The sequence below is a fragment of the Ahaetulla prasina genome, chromosome 7 (genome assembly GCF_028640845.1).
Source record: "Ahaetulla prasina isolate Xishuangbanna chromosome 7, ASM2864084v1, whole genome shotgun sequence".
Classification (NCBI taxonomy): Eukaryota; Metazoa; Chordata; class Lepidosauria; order Squamata; family Colubridae; genus Ahaetulla; species Ahaetulla prasina.
In genome coordinates, this window is record NC_080545.1 from 9,440,376 (window position 1) to 9,456,496 (window position 16,121).

At 45.9% G+C, this 16,121-nt stretch overlaps 1 protein-coding gene across 2 annotated transcripts in view; it reads left to right on the forward strand.

Moving 5' to 3' along the window:
• The window catches only part of RELN (reelin), a 457,527-nt gene that overhangs the window by 410,389 nt on the left and 31,017 nt on the right, over nt 1-16,121 (forward strand). For both annotated transcript variants that reach the window (XM_058190565.1, XM_058190566.1), the window contains 7 exons: nt 1,132-1,325; nt 3,548-3,804; nt 6,105-6,259; nt 9,061-9,275; nt 10,984-11,161; nt 12,641-12,816; nt 15,126-15,232. In XM_058190565.1, the coding sequence (XP_058046548.1) occupies nt 1,132-1,325; nt 3,548-3,804; nt 6,105-6,259; nt 9,061-9,275; nt 10,984-11,161; nt 12,641-12,816; nt 15,126-15,232 (1,282 nt within the window). The remainder of the gene's footprint in view (nt 1-1,131; nt 1,326-3,547; nt 3,805-6,104; nt 6,260-9,060; nt 9,276-10,983; nt 11,162-12,640; nt 12,817-15,125; nt 15,233-16,121) is intronic.

The following is a 16,121-nucleotide window of genomic DNA, read 5'->3' on the forward strand; positions in this document are numbered from 1 at the left end:
GAGTTCTAGTTCCTCCTTAACCATGAAAGCCAGCTGAGTGACTTTGGGCCAAGTACCAGGAGACTGTAAATTCTAGTTCCTCCTTAGCCATGAAAGCCAGCTGGGTGACTTTGGGCCACTTACCAGGAGACTGTGAGTTCTAGTTCCTCCTTAGCCATGAAAGCCAGCTGGGTGACCGTTGGCCAGTACGTGTCTCTCTCATTCCAACCTACTTCCCGGGATGGTTGTTATGAGGAAAATAGGAGGAGGAAGTTGTGTTGGATACATTCACTACCTTGAGTTGTTTGTAAAAATAATAAAAGTGGGGTACAAATAAATTAATAAACCATTAATGATTGGGGAAACAACTTTTGAGAAACCAAATTGTGTCACTGCAATAATACGTCCTGCTGGAACAGAGGTGGTATTCAGCCAGTTCAGACAGGTTTGGGCGAACCGGTAGCGGGAAATTTGGAGTAGTTCAAATCGACAAATCGCACCACCGGCTGGCATATCACCCCTGGTTGGAAGGCACCTCAGAGGTCTTCTAGTCCAACCCGACGCTCAAGCAAGAAAGCATTAACATACATCCGTCCATTCCCCACGAGTCTGAAAAATCTTCTTGGATGAGAAACAAAACGTTTCCAAAGGCGAAAACAAAAAACAAAAAAGTCCAGTTGCCTTCTAGGAAAAAAGACACACACACATTTAGTTTTCAGGGGATTGCCCCACCATCCACTTCTGCTGCCAAATAATTTAGAAAAATATGTGGCTGCTTTAAAGGGTTGCAAAGAGGTGAACTGTTTGTACTCCTCTCGCTTGATATGCTCAATAAGCATATCAATTCATCCTCTTTTAACGACCCCATTATCCCTTGCGGGGTGGAGTCTGGGCAACTGAATGGAGCTGAGTGTTTACTGGCCGGATGCCCTTCGTGTCGCCAGTGCGGAGTTTTGTTCGGCAGATATATTCTCATTGTGCCCAGAGAGAGAAACATCTGCCTCTACCTAGGATCGAACTCACAGCCTCCTGATTGTAAGGCGACAGCTCCACCTCTAGGCCACCGCACCACTCTTCTAAGCATATCAATGCTAAATTGCTTCTTTCTTTCTTTTTTCCTTAGCGCTCTCAATTTTTTCTTTCTTTTCTAAGGGATGCAGCCGTTTGCTTGTGACAGTGGATCTCAACCTAACCAAGGCAGAATTCATTCAGTTTTATTTCATGTACGGATGTCTGATCAGCCCCAACAATCGTAATCAAGGAGTTCTCCTGGAATACTCAGCAAATGGTGGCATTACCTGGGCTCTTTTGATGGAAATATTTTATGACCAGTTCAGCAAGCCTGGGTAATATCTGCGTTCGCGTTGCCTGCTGAGATAACTCAAAAAAACCTTATCCTGTCAGTAGGAATAAACTGAGCTAAGAGCAGACGTTACCTAAGAATGGAAATTCTAGCGTTTCAAAACTCGTGTGGGGTTTTCAGATGGATCCTCGCTCCCTTACCGAGGCTTAATTTAGGATTATCAACCTTGTAGCAATTTTGTAGTTAAAATTAGGTCTTCCACATCCTTAAAGTCAGCACAGTAATTGTATTCATGTAGAAGAGGGGTGTCAAACTCAAGGCCCGCGATGTGGTCGGATCCAACCCGCGAGGCTGTCCTGGTCTAAGGGTGAAGAGGGAAGATCCAGCCAGCGTAGCTTCGGTCCGGTCTACCCAATGCGAAGAGGAAACATGCCAGCAGTTTGAGAAGGGGCGTCAAGCTGGCCACACCCACTCAGTTGGCCACGCCCATCCAGACAGCCACACTCCACCCAGTCGGCCACGCCCACCCAGGCCCCCGAGGTCAACCACAGCCCTGATGTGGCCCTCAATGAAATTGAATTTGACCCCTCTGATGTAGAGAAATTAAACTACAGGTTCAATTCTTCAGCTATGAATAATCGCCACCGAGTGGTGCAATTCAGCCGGTTCGGGTGAACCGGTAGTTAAATTTCAGGCTGGCTTCGCCCCTCCCCTCCCTGCTCCTTCCAGGAGTCCCCACACGCCCTGTTTTGGCTCCCAGGTAAATGCAGGGAGGCCTCCTAGGCCCAAAATGGGGCAGGGGGGGCCTGTGGTGCTACCCTCCCATGGCCCGTTTTTACTGCCAGGAGGCTGCAGAGAGGCCTACTAGGCCGAAAACGGGGCACGGGGGGAGCGGCTCGTCCCCCCGCGGGCCATTTTTGCTGCTAGGCGGGTGAAGAAGCCAAGTGCTTCCTGTCACACCCCCTGGCCACGCCCACCATGGCCACGCCCACCCAGCCGGTCATTAAGGCAGAGAACCGGTTGTTAAATTATTTGAATCCCACCACTGTCTCCACCCTTACTTTGGGGCTGGGCCAATCTTCCGCCAGTCATTTCTACCTGTCCTGTTTGGTCTGGCAGATTGGGCAGGTTATGGATCCCATCAACCAAGGAATATTGACCATGGGGACGGTCGCTAAATAAATGCATGAACTCCTTGACTTACGACCACACTTGAGCCCAAAAGTGAGACAGCCATTAAGTGAGTTTTTACAACCTTTCTTGCCACCGTCGTTCAATGAATCCCTGCAGTTATTAAGCGAATTTGGCTTCCCCGTTGACTTTTTGCTTGTCAGAAGGTTGCAAAAGGTGACCCAGGGGACACTGCAACCATCTGAATTCTGATCACGTGACCATGGGGATAGCAATCGCACTTAGACTTACAGTATACACCACTTCGCAGAGCTTTACCACCCTCTCTAAGCGGTTTACAGAGTCAGCCTATTGCCCCTCAACAATCTGGGTCCTCATTTTACCGATCTCGGAAGGATGGAAGACTGAGTCAACCCTGAGCCAGTCAGGATCGAACTCCAGGCAGTGAGCAGAGTCAGCCTGCAATACTCACTGCACCACCAGGAAGGAGAATGAGAAAGGGAATAAGAGAGGGAGGGAGGGAGGGAGAGAGGGAGGAAGGAAGGAAGGAAGGAAGGAAGGAATAGCAATACCACTTAGACTTATATACCGCTTCACAGTGCTTCACAGCCCACTCTAAGCGGTTTTACAAAGTCAGCCTATTGCCCCCAACAATCTGGGTCCTCATTTTACCGACCTCGGAAGGATGAAAGGCTGAGTCAACCATGAGCCGGTCAGGATCGAACTCCAGGCAGTGGGCAGAGTCAGCCTGCAATACTCACTGCACCACCAGGAAGGAGAATGAGAAAGGGAATAGGAGAGGGAGGGAGGGAGGGAGGGAGGGAGGGAGGGAGGAAGGAAGGAAGGAAGGAAGGAAGGAAGGAAGGAATAGCAATACCACTTAGACTTATATACCGCTTCACAGTGCTTCACAGCCCTCTCTAAGCGGTTTTACAGAGTCAGCCTATTGCCCCCAACAATCTGGGTCCTCATTTTACCGACCTCGGAAGGATGCCGCAACATTCATAAGTATGAAAAAGGGTCGTGCAACTTTGAACGATCAAAAAATGAACTGTTGTAAGCGAAGGACTATCTCTATGTGCCTTTTTAAAAAAAAATACTTAACTAAGCGGCGTGTGATGTTTCTCCATTTAGCTTCGTGAACATCCTCCTTCCTCCGGATGCGCAGCGAGTGGGAACTCGTTTTCGCTGGTGGCAGCCCAAACACGAAGGTCTCGATCAAAGCGATTGGGCTATTGACAACGTCTTGATCTCTGGCTCAGCGGATCAGAGGACGGTGATGCTGGATACTTTTAGCAGTGCGCCGTTGCCCCAGCACGAACGCTCTCCAGCCGATGCGGGACCGACCGGCAGAATCGCTTTTGATATGTTCGTAGACGACAGAACAACAGGTAAGTCTTCTTATAGTTGCAAATCAGTGGGGAGAGTCAGTGTTTTTTTTTTTAATTTAGAAAAAACAATATATTTTATTAAATGTGTTTACAAATAAAGATAAAAACTAACAAAAACAAATGTCCAAGAGTGAAATAGATGTGACAGAGAGAGAGAGAGAGAGAGAGCAAGAAAGCAATACGAGATAGCAAGAGCAATAGCATTGTTCTGACCCAACTCACCAAACATGACAAACCCTCTATATCAGTGGTAGTCAACTTGGTCCCTACTGCCCACTAGTGGGCGTTCCAGCTTTCATGGTGGGCGGTAGGGGTTTTGTCCGATACTGAAGCACTTTCCTTTTTTTTTTAATTTAATTGACTTTTTTAAAAAAATTCATAGCATTATTTAAAAACATTTTCATTAGGTTTTCATAAAATTCCCCGTGACAATATAAATTTCTGAAAATATACTATTTGTATCGCTCGCGCATAAGTTTAGTTCATGTTACGTAAGTGAAACTAAATGGCGCTATAGTGCGACCGCAAACAAAAGAGGTTTGTCCCAGAATAGCTCGCGCATCTCCCCCCACACCACCCAGCTGTAACAGACAAGCAGAGCCTGCAGCCGGCGCCCCCTCCCCCCCAAAACCAATCCACGATGCGCGAGAGGTATGCGCAGACAACAATACACGGTGCATTACTGTGGAACTGGTGGGAGGTTAGAAAATTTTACTACTAACAGAGATACAAAAGTGGGCGGTAGGTATAAAAAGGTTGACTACCTCTGCTCTATATTGAAATCAATTTATTAGGCATGCCTGCAGCCCCAGCAAAAAAGTTTCTCTTTCAATGCAGTCTAACAAATCTGTCCGGCAGGGAGATGAATAGTTGTCTTCCACCCCTATTCATCTCTGCCCCCTGCCTTTTATCCCCAGAGCTAGGGTGGGGCTTTGTTAGCAGCAGTGGCTCTTCTGTCCCAAAGACGGCCCATAGATTTCCACTGCTCTCCTCTTCTCTGCCTTCTGCACATCCACGAGTCAGGCACTGGACCCAGCTGTTCCTCCTCTTCCTCATCAGCCACTTCCAGACCTGGGGGCTGTTGACTCTCCATCTGAGGGCTGACGGATGGCTCAGGCTCTGCTTCTGTCTCTCTCTCTCTCTCTCTGGCAGCTCCATTCCCTCTTTCCCCTGGGAGCTCTCAGGTTGCCTTGATGCTGTTCCTGACTCCCACACCTCCTCCTCCTCATCTGATTCGGCTGCTGGAGGGGCCCGTGGCCGACAGGCCACAACAGCTCTTAGACTTATATACCGCTTTCCAGTGCTTTTGCAGCCCTCTCTAAGAGGTTTACAGAGTCAGCATCTTACCCCCAACAAACTGGGTCGAGAAGTGCAAAAAGGTAGAAATAATATAAACTAACAAAAAAGGTAAACTTTGCAAATGATAAATGAAAGGTTGCGTTTAATGCCACTTAAATTCAACCCTTACGTTAGAACTGGGATGACAGTTTTACTTGCTATTTGTATAATAATCAGAAATCAACCACAGAAATCATCCAGAGTGTTTTTAAAAAGCATCAACTGTTCGCTTTTTTTTCTGAGCAGGTAGCAATTTAAAAGAGAGGTTGTATAAAGGGATATAGAAAGAGTCGATAGCCCTCAAAACAGGCATGGGGGGAAAAACAGTGTTATCACGAATCTTGGTTTCCTCCAAAATATAAGAATCTATCTAAAAGCATTTGCGTTTATGAAAACACAATTCATTATTGTGTTACAATCCCATAATACATTAGCAATCCAGACACTGGTTTTCAGTAATTAGGTAAAGGTAAAGAATTCTCCTCGCACATACGTGCTAGTCATTCCTGACTCTAGGGGGCGGTGCTCATCTCCGTTTCAAAGCCGAAGAGCCGGCGCTGTCCGAAGACGTCTCCGTGGTCATGTGGCTGGCATGACTCAATGCCAAAGGCACACGGAACGCTGTTCCCTTCCCACCAAAGGTGGTCCCTATTTTTCTACTTACATTTTTTTTAACGTGCTTTCAAACTGCTAGGTTGGCAGAAGCTGGGACAAGGAACGGGAGCTCACCCCGTTACGTGGCACTAAGGATTCGAACCGCTGAACTGCCGACCTTTTGATCGACAAGCTCAGCGTCTTACCCACTAAGCCACCGCGTCCCTATTTTCAGTAATTAAGACAACCTAATTAACCTGTTTAATTTTAAAATGGGTTAATTTTCAAATACTGATTGTTTAAACACTGACTGGAATTTTATTTTATTTTTTTGAAATACTGATCAGAATATATTTTTTTCTCTTAAGTGAATGAGCTCTGGATGTTCCATGACGATTGCTCCATAGAAAAATTTTGTGATTCTCCTGATGGGGTCTTGATGTGTGGTAGCCATGATGGCAGAGAGGCCTATGCCATCACCCACGACCTAACTCCTACGGAGCATTGGATCATGCAGTTCAAGGTAAACACTTGTTGTGCCTCGTCCTCCCTCCTCTCCTCAGCTGGGCCACTCCCGGGCCTGTTATCAGACTCCGAGTCTGATAATGAAGATGAACGGCCTGTCATGCCTCCAGCCCCCGGCCCTGGCCCCATGCCCAGAGAGGATTCCAGGAATGAACAAACAAACCTGATAAACCTCACTCCTACAGCGTGTGAGCAGGAAGCCAGCCACTTGCTGGAATTACTGTAGCAGATCCAGCTGAAGACAATTCAGGGTGGGTGGATCCTCGCTTCCGGAGATCTGAGAGGTGATGCCAGCAGAAGGAAGAGTGGGGCAGGCCTGGATAAATGCTGAGTCATGGAGCCACACCCCACAGCCTATATAAAGGACCTGCTTTTGGCATTCCAACCTTGAGTCAAGCAAAGTCTCATCTAGTTTGCTGCTATCGCTGAAGTCACAACTTGGACTCCTGCCTGCCCTGAGAAACCTCAAAGGAATTTGACAAGCTGCAGAGACTTCATTGCCACGCTTGATACGGACTTCCTAGACCCGGTTGTCGGAGGGGGAGGGGGACACGACAACACTACTTTTAAAGAATGGAGATTTTTTTTAATGGACCTCTGAATTCTTAAATAGCTTTCCGAAAGGTAGTCTGTCTCTCTAAACCAGGGGTCTCCAACCTTGGCAACTTTAGGACTTGTGGACTTCAACTCCCAGAATTACTCAGTCAGTTTTGCTGGCTGAGGAACTCTGGGTGTTGAAGTCCACAAGTCTTAAAGTTGCCAAGGTTGGAGACCCCCTGCTCTAAACCACAAATTCCTGGCTGGTACTTCGATATCTACATTAGAGTTATCAGTATACCCAGAGGTGAGATTCACTTATACCTTCCCTACCAGTTCGCAAATGTGAGTGCACGCGCCACCTCTGCGCATGCGCAGTAGTCGTGCATTATGTCTGGGCAGGCGGGTGGAGCCTCCCGCAGTCGCCGCTACCAGTTCGTGCGATCCAGAGAGAACCGGCTGAATCTCACCACTGGGTATACCAATCAATTAATCAGGCATCTTGGAGGTCTTCTAGTCCAGGCCCCTGCTCAAGCAGGAGACCCTATTCCCATGAATGCGAACAGTTGGCACACGTAGCCATATCAGTGGGCATGCGAGCTCAGCTCTGGCATGCATGCCCGTTCCGGTCAGCTGATTTTTGGGCTTTCTGGGCCCACCAGAAGTAGGGAAACAGGCTGTTTCCTGCCTCCGGAGGGCCTCGGGGGGGGAGTGGGGAAGGCCCGTTTTTCTCTCTCACCTGGCTCCAGAGCCTCTCTATGAGTCTGGGTAGGGCGAAAATGGCCTCCGGAGGCCAGAAATGGCCCGTTTGCCAACTTCCGGTTGGACAGGAAGTGATGTTTTTTGCTGTCTCCAGCCTCCAGAGCCTCTCTAGGAGTCCCTGGATGCTGGGGACAGCAAAAAAATGTCACTTCCTCTCCAACCGGAAGTTGGGAAATGGGCTGTTTCTGGCCTCCGTGGGGGGTGGGGAAGGCCGTTTTTGCCCTCCTCAGACTCATAGAGAGGCTCTGGAGCCAGGTAAAAGAGAAAAACGGGCCTACCGGGCCATTGCATGCCCTATTCCATTTCAGACAGGTAACTGTCCAGTCTCTTTTTAAAAACCTCCATTGATGGAGCAGCCACAACTTCTGGAGGCAAAGCTGTTCCACTGGTTAATTGTCTTCATTGTTAGGAATTTTCTCCTTAATTCCAGGTTGCTTCTCTCTTTGATTGGTTTCTATCAATTGTTTCTTGTCCTGCCTTCTGGGTGCTTTGGAAAATAAATTGAACCCCTCCTCTTTGTGGCAGCCCCTCGAATAGTGGAATACAGCTATCACGTCACCCTTAGTCCTCGTTTAAAGTCTATTGTAATGATGACCTGCATGCTGGAGTACCACGTGGAAAGCTATTGGGTGATGTAGGCTGGCAGTGTTCACTAATTTATTTATTTATTTATTTTCTAATTTATCAATCATATATAAGGTAACAGGTAAAAGTATAAACATAATTTGGATACATCAAAAGAGTAAGTAAAAAGGCATATTAGGACAGGGACAGTAGACACGCAGGTGCACCTATGCATTCCCCTTACAGACCTCTTAGGAATGGGGTGAGGTCAACAGTAGACAGACTAAGGTTAAAGTTTTGGGGGTTTGGGAAGAAACTACAGAGTCAGGTAGTGCATTCCAGGCATTGACCACTCTGTTGCTGAAGTCGTATTTTCTGCAATCGAGTTTGGAGTGGTTTACCTTGAGTTGTTTGTATCTATTATTTGCTCGTGTATTGTTGTGGTTGACGCTGAAGTAGTCATTGACAGGTTGGACATTGTGGTGGATAATTTTATGTACCATGCTTAGGTCAGATTGAAGTCGGCGTAGTTCTAAGTTGTTTAAGCCCAAAATTTGGAGTCTGGTGGCATAAGGTATTTTATCGCAAGCAGAGGAGTGGAGGACTCTTTTATGAAATATCTCTGGACTCTCTCGATTGTATTTATGTCCGATATGCAGTGCAGGTTCCAGACAGATGAGCTGTATTCAAGGACTGGTCTAGCAAATGTTTTGTATGCTCTAGTTAGTAGTACATTATTACCAGAGAAGAAGCTAGACAAGATTAAGTTAGCAGCCTTTTTGTCAATGTTGTTACAGTGGGCTCTGGCACTTAGATCTACAAATATTCTCTTCTATTGAAATGACATTGTTTTTATGCGTTAAGATCTTAAATATTTTTGCTGTTTTTTTAAAAAAAACAAAAACAAAATGCATTTGTGTTTTTGCACCCCCTTAGATTTCTGTCGGATGTAAAACCTCAGAAAAAATTGCTCAGAACCAAGTCCACGTACAATATTCTACCGATTTTGGCGTGAGTTGGAGATACCTCATCCCTCAGTGCTTACCGGCTGACCCTAAGTGCTCTGGGGCCGTTTCCCAGCCTTCTGTCTTCTTTCCAACCAGAGAATGGAAAAGGATAACATACCCATTGCCAGAAAACCTAGTAGGAAAGTAAGTAGGAAACTGTAAGTCATAACAAGGGAGGGAGGACTACAATGTACCAAAGAAGGAGAGATTGGAACATCGTGCAAACGAGTTGAAAGTTTTTGCATTTCTAAAAACTCTCCGTCAATTGGTTAAAAGCCAGAAAACTGCAGACCAGAAATACTGACGGGCTGATTTTCCCATTCAGTTAGTCCTCGATTTACAACTGTAGTTACCTTTTGAAGTTACGAGGGCACCGGAAAAAAAAGTCACTTGTGACTGTTTTTCACCTTTACGACCGTTGCAGCGTTATGGTCACGTGATCAAAATTCGGACGCTTGGCAACTGGCATGTACTTATGACAGCTGCAGCGTCCAGAGGTCATGTTTTGCGACCTTCTGACAAGCAAAGCCAACGGGAAAGCCAGATTCGCTTAACAACCGTGCTACCAATTTAACCGTTGCAGAGATTTATTTGACAAATGTGGCAAGAACGGTTGTTAAATGGGGCAGAGCTTGCTTAACGACTGTCTTTGTTTGCCGTGGAAATTGTAGGATCAGTTGTGGTCGGGAATCAAGTTAACATAGCATATCACGAAGGATTATAAAAGTATTGCGAGAGAATGCAGATTCCCAAGAGGGAGGAGGTGCATTCCAGAAGAGTAAGAGGCATCTCAGCCCAGATATTTGGTGTGAGAGAAAGAGGGTGAGGACAAGTCCTCCCTAACAGTACAGAGTACATTGTAGATGCAGGTAGTTGAGTCGGGCAAGATTCTGTCTGTAGATGCGAAACAATAGGAAACTCAACTTGGAAGAATCACCACCTGTTATATTTGGTTTTGGGTCTGACTAATATGAATTTAGGGGCGTTGAGGCTCAGCAGTTAAAAACGCTGAGCTTGTCAGCTGGGAAATTGGCAGTGTGGGTTCAAGACCTGAGCGCTTTGCAGACAGGGCGAGTTCCCATTACTTGCTCAAGTTGATTTAGTTTCCCTTTAAAGATTTCAACAAAGATAAATTCATCACTTTCAACGCAATCCTTTCTTTTAGCTTGAACTCATATAAATACCTGCAAAGCTTTCCAAAACTGAGAAAGTACAGTATATTTTCTAGGAATCGTGCCATTTATATGTACAATTTATATTGACATTGGAAGTGCTAAATAGAAATATTAGACAAAATTTAGAAATAAAAGGCGTGGAAATAAGAAAATAAAAATATAAACTGCAAGCATTTGCAGATGACCTGGAATTTATTTCAGAGGAAACATTAGAAACTGGCCCCAGGCTGACAGGAAAAATTGAAGAATATGGAGAAGTTGCAGGATTGAAAATAAATAGAGAAAAAACGAAAATATTAGTTAAAAAATGAATTGACAAAAAATGTGTGTAATAATCAGGGGTGAAATCTACTGACCTTCCTTATCAGTTCGGAAGTGCATGCACTGGGCATGTGCGCTTGCTTCGCTCATGTTCGTGCACGTCACATGTGCGCGCACACCCCTGCGCATGCACAAAACCTTTCTGCGCATGCACAGAAGGTACAAAACACATTATTTCCTGGATAAAACCAGGAAGTAATGACAGGTGGGTGGGTGGGCGGAGCCTCACACCGCGATTGCTACCGGTTCTCCAAACCATCAGCCAAGATAGTTACCGGATCGAGTGATCCGGTCTGAACCAGGAGCATTTCACCCTGGTAATAATCTCAGCTTCTTCTTCTTATGTGTTCCTGCAGTCCAGTGAGATTCAGATTTTATCAGAAGTACTCCGATATGCAGTGGGCCATTGACAATTTCTACCTTGGGCCTGGTTGTGTCGAAAACTGCCGAGGCCATGGAGATTGCTTGAAAGAGCAATGCATTTGTGACCCAGGATTCTCCGGGCCAAATTGTTACTTGACCCATCCTCTGAAGGTAATTAAAGAGAATTTGGACCATGGAAAGAAATGCAAATAAGTTAAATATTTGCATTCAAAGGAATATCATACTACTTAACATAGCGTATCACGAATGATTATAGAAGTATTGTGAGATTCCCAAGAGGGAGGAGCTGCATTCCAGAAGAGTAAGAGGCATCTCAGCCCAGATACGTTGTGTGAGAGGAAGAGGGTAAGGACAAGTCCCCCCTAACAGTACAGAGTACATTGTAGATGCAGATAGTTGAGTCGGGCAAGATTTTGTCTGTAGATGCAAAACAATAAGGAACTTAGCTTGGAAGAATCGCCACCTATTATTGTTGGTTTTGGGTCTGACTAATATGTATTTAGGAGTGTTGAGGCTCAGCAGTTAAAAATGCTGAGCTTGTCAGCTGGGATGCTGTGTAGACAGGGCGAGTTCCCATTACTTGCCCGAGTTCCTGGTTACCTAGCAGTTCAAAAGCATGCAAATGTCAATAGATAAATAGGTACCACTTTGGCAAGAAGGTAACAGTGTTCTGTGATCCTTGGCATGTACCTTATTTTTTGGAGCATAAGATGCACATTTGCCCCCCCAAAAGAGGGTGAAAATTTGGGTGCGTCTTATCCACCGAATGTAGCCCTGCCCATCTGCTGCCGTCTACCCTTTGGCTTCTGCCTCCCAGCAATTTACTTTTTTGCAGGAAGCAGCAAACAGCCCATTTCCGCTTCAGCACAGCCTGATTAGCACAGGCAGCTGATTGTTCGTTGGATCGGCCTCCTGACCCTCAGCTGTTTCAGGCTACAAGAATTGCCATGGCCTATTGCTGCGCAGGCCTCTGCTTTCTGCTGCAAGGAGGCAAATTGCTGGGAGGCAGTTTTTTTTTTCTTGTGCTAATCAGGCTGTGCTGAAAATGCAACTGAAACAGGCTGTTTGCTGCTTGCTGCAAGGAGGCAAATTGCTGGGAGGCAGAGGCAAGTTTTTTTTTCTTGTTCTCCTCCCCAAAAAAGGTAGGTGCGTCTTATAATCCGGAGCGTTTTATACTCCGAAAAATATGGTAAGTCATGCTGGCCACATGACCACAAAAATTGTCTTCAGGCATCCCTGGATCCCTCAACTAAGAAAAGGAGATAAGTGCTGCTCCTTAGAGTCAGACACGACTGGCCAGGAGAAATCTTTACCTTTAATATGTATTTGGATTACATTTCTGCAGAAAATATAAGATTGTTATTCCAAAATCTATTTCCGATGTCAAATAATTCTGGTATATTATGATGGGAAGGGAAGAGGAAAAAGGAGAAGGAGGGAGAGAGGGAGGGAGGGAGGGAGGGAGGGAGGGAGGGAGGAAGGAAGGAAGGAAGGAAGGAAGGAAGGAAGGAAGGAAGGAAGGAAGGAAGGAAGGAAGGAAGGAAGGAAGGAAGGAAGGAGTTGAACATTTCGCCTAAAAGAAGAAAATAGCCCATCAACCTATTTTCATATCTTGCAATCCCTCTTCAGACCTTCTTGAAGGAGCGTTTCGACAATGAAGAAATTCGCCCCGATTTATGGATGTCCCTGGAAGGCGGACTGGCCTGTCTCGAATGCGGGGTTCTGGCCGAGGACACGGCTCTATATTTTGGAGGACCAACAGTGAGGCAGGCAGTGACTCAAGACCTGGACCTCCGGGGCGCAAAGTAGGTCAGCTCACCTAATAGAGGTGAACGTAGCTCATTCCATTCCAGTGACGGTTAGTGATGGATAATAACCACGGTGCAACTCCGGAAGGCTGAGAGGACAGGCCACAGGGGTATAAATCTTTCGTCTGTAAAATGTCAGCTCAGGAAAGAAGCAAGGAAGGACTTGTTTCCCCAGCTGACCACATCCGTCAGCTAGCCTCGGGAAAAGTTATTAATAATTTAATCAATTATCCACCCTTCCAAAGCTGGAATATATATAATTCATCTTGCTTAAGGTTGCTCATCACAGCCCTATAGTCTATGCACTTTTTAAACTCTCTGTTGAACGGAGTAGCCTTTCATTTATTAAATCCATGGGTGGTTTTAGCCCAGAAAATTATTGTGACCCAGCACCTAGACATGACAAACCCTCGGTAGTTGAAGCAATGATTCCTTTATTAGGAGCGCCAGCCGACCCGTACGCTCTCACAGAGAGGGCCTTCTCAGGGTGCCGTCCGCCAGACAATGTCGGCTGGCAGCCCCCAGGGGCAGGGCCTTCTCTGTGGGAGCTCCTACACTTTGGAACGAACTTCCCCCTGGTTTACGTCAAGTGCCTGATCTTCGGACTTTTTGCCGTGAGCTGAAAACACATCTATTTATTCAAGCGGGACTGGCCTAATTAAATTTTAATCCGGGGTTATTTATATTTTTAGGGTTTTTAAAACTATTTTAAATGTTTTAAATTTTTTAAATTTTTGGCCATTTTGTAATATGTTTGTTTTAGTCTTGTTTTAATTTATATATTGCGCTTTTTATTTGGCTGTACACCGCCCTGAGTCCTTCGGGAGAAGGGCGGTATAAAAATCAAATAAATAAATAAATAAATAAATAAATAAATAAATAAATAAATAAAAGTTTCTTTCTAAAAGAAGGCTAAGAAGTCTGTCAGGCAGGTCTGCCACATCTATTCATCTCCGCCCCTTGCCTTTTATCCCCAGAGCTAGGGTGGGGCTTCGCTAGCAGCGGTGGCTCTTCTGTCCCAAGGACCGGCCCATAGATTTCCACTGCTCTCCTCTCCTCTGCCTTCTGCATAGCCATGCGTCAGGCACTGGACCCAGCTGTTCCTCCTCTTCCTCATCAGCCACCTCAAGACTTGGGGGCTGTTGACTCTCCATCTGAGGACTGACAGACGGCCCAGGCTCCGCCTCTGTCTCTCTTTCTCTCTCTTCCAGCTCCATTCCCTCTTCCCCCTTGAAGCCCTCAGGTTGCCTTGATGCTGGCCCTGCCTCCCACGCCTCTTCCTTCTCCAAGTTGGCTGCTGGAGGAGCCGGCAGCCGACAGGCCACAACAAAAATACAAGAAAAAGAGTAAGATGGAGAAGAAAGGTTTGGGAAAGACTCCATATAAATAGCTTTTGTAGATGGCTGATCTAGTCTAGCGCTAACCAGACATCTAGTTTCTGATATTCACTTTTCCCACAGGGATGGTATCAGTGTCTATAATATAATATAACAACAGAGTTGGAAGGGACCTTGGAGGCCTTCTAGTCCAACCCCCTGCCCAGGCAGGAAACCCTACACCATCTCAGTCAGATGGTTATCCAACATTTTCTTAAAAATTTCCAGTGTTGGAGCTTTCACAACTTCTGCAGGCAAGTCGTTCCACTTGTTAATTGTTCTAACTGTCAGGAAATTTCTCCTTAGTTCTAAGTTGCTTCTTTCTTTGATCAGTTTCCACCCATTGCTTCTTGCCCTACCCTCAGGTGCTTTGGAGAATAGTTTGACTCCCTCTTCTTTGTGGCAACCCCTGAGATATTGGAACACTGCTATCATGTCTCCCCTAGTCCTTCTTTTTATTAAACTAGACATACCCAGTTCCTGCAACTGTTCTTCATATGTTTTAGCCTCCAGTCCCTCTTTGTTGCTCTTCTCTGCACTCTTTCTAGAGTCTCAACATCTTTTTTACATCATGGCGACCAAAACTGGATGCAATATTCCAAGTGTGGCCTTACCAAGGCATTATAAAGTGGCACTAACACTTCACGTGATCTTGATTCTATCCCTCTGTTTATGCAGCCCAGAACTGTGTTGGCTTTTTTAGCAGCTGCTGCACACTGCTGGCTCAAATCAAATCAAATCAAATCAAATGTCTAGAAATCAAATTAGGAGGTTTAACATATTTAAGTAACCCACGAAGTCTCAGGTTCAGCTCCGTGATTCCCTCAGAAGAACCTTGAGAAAGGAAGGTATCCGAAACTAAACACATATGCAGCTTCTTCATGCATGCTATTAAAATATATATATTTAGTGATGCCTTTTTTTATCCAGGTTTCTACAATACTGGGGAAGAATAGGGAGTGAAAACAACATGACCACCTGTCACCGACCAACATGTCGGAAGGAAGGAGTACTGCTGGATTACTCAACGGATGGAGGCAAGTGATTTATATGGTGCCTAACAAATATTTCTATTAGTTTAATACAAGGGGTGAACAACTATGGACCAGTGGTGGGTTTCAATTTTTTTTAGTACCGGTTCTGTGGGTGTGGCATGATAGGTGTGGCATGGCTTGGTGGGCATGGCTTGGTGGGCGTGGCAGCGGAAAGATACTGTAAAATCTCCATTCCCATCCCACTCCAGGGGAAGGATGCTGTAAAATCTCCATTCCCTCCCCAATCGAGAGGGAGGTTATTGCAAAATCCCCATTTCCTCCCGGTCAGCTGGCACTTGGAAGGCAGAGAATAGATGGGGATGGGGCCAGTCAGAGGTGGTATTTACCGGTTCTATGAACTACTCAAAATTCCCACTCGGCCAAAGAAAAATTGCTTTTAAAAGTAAAAAAAAAAAACCTCTGATGATCGTGCAGCTGAACTGGGCATGGAGGGGAGGGGAGGGATTTTTGCTACCGGTTCTCTGAACCACCCATCACCATCGCTACAGGATTGGGCAATCTGGTCCAAACCAGGAGCATTTCACCCCTGATTCCAAGCAATATATCTATGGAAAACTTTAAAACCAAAATAGACTTTGCCAGGTAATATATATTCTATAGGGACACAGTGGCTTAGTGGCTAAGACGCTGAGCTTGTCGATCGAAAGGTCGGCAGTTCAGCTGTTCAAATCCCTAGTGCCATGTAACAGGGTGAGCTCCCATTACTTGGCCCAGCTTCTGCCAACCTAGCAGTTCGAAAGCATGTCAAAAATGCAAGTAGAAAAATAGGGACCACCTTTGGTTGGTTCCGTGCGCCTTTGGCATTGAGTCATGCCGGCCACATGACCATGGAGACATCTTCGGACAGCGCTGGCTCTTTGGCTTTGAAACG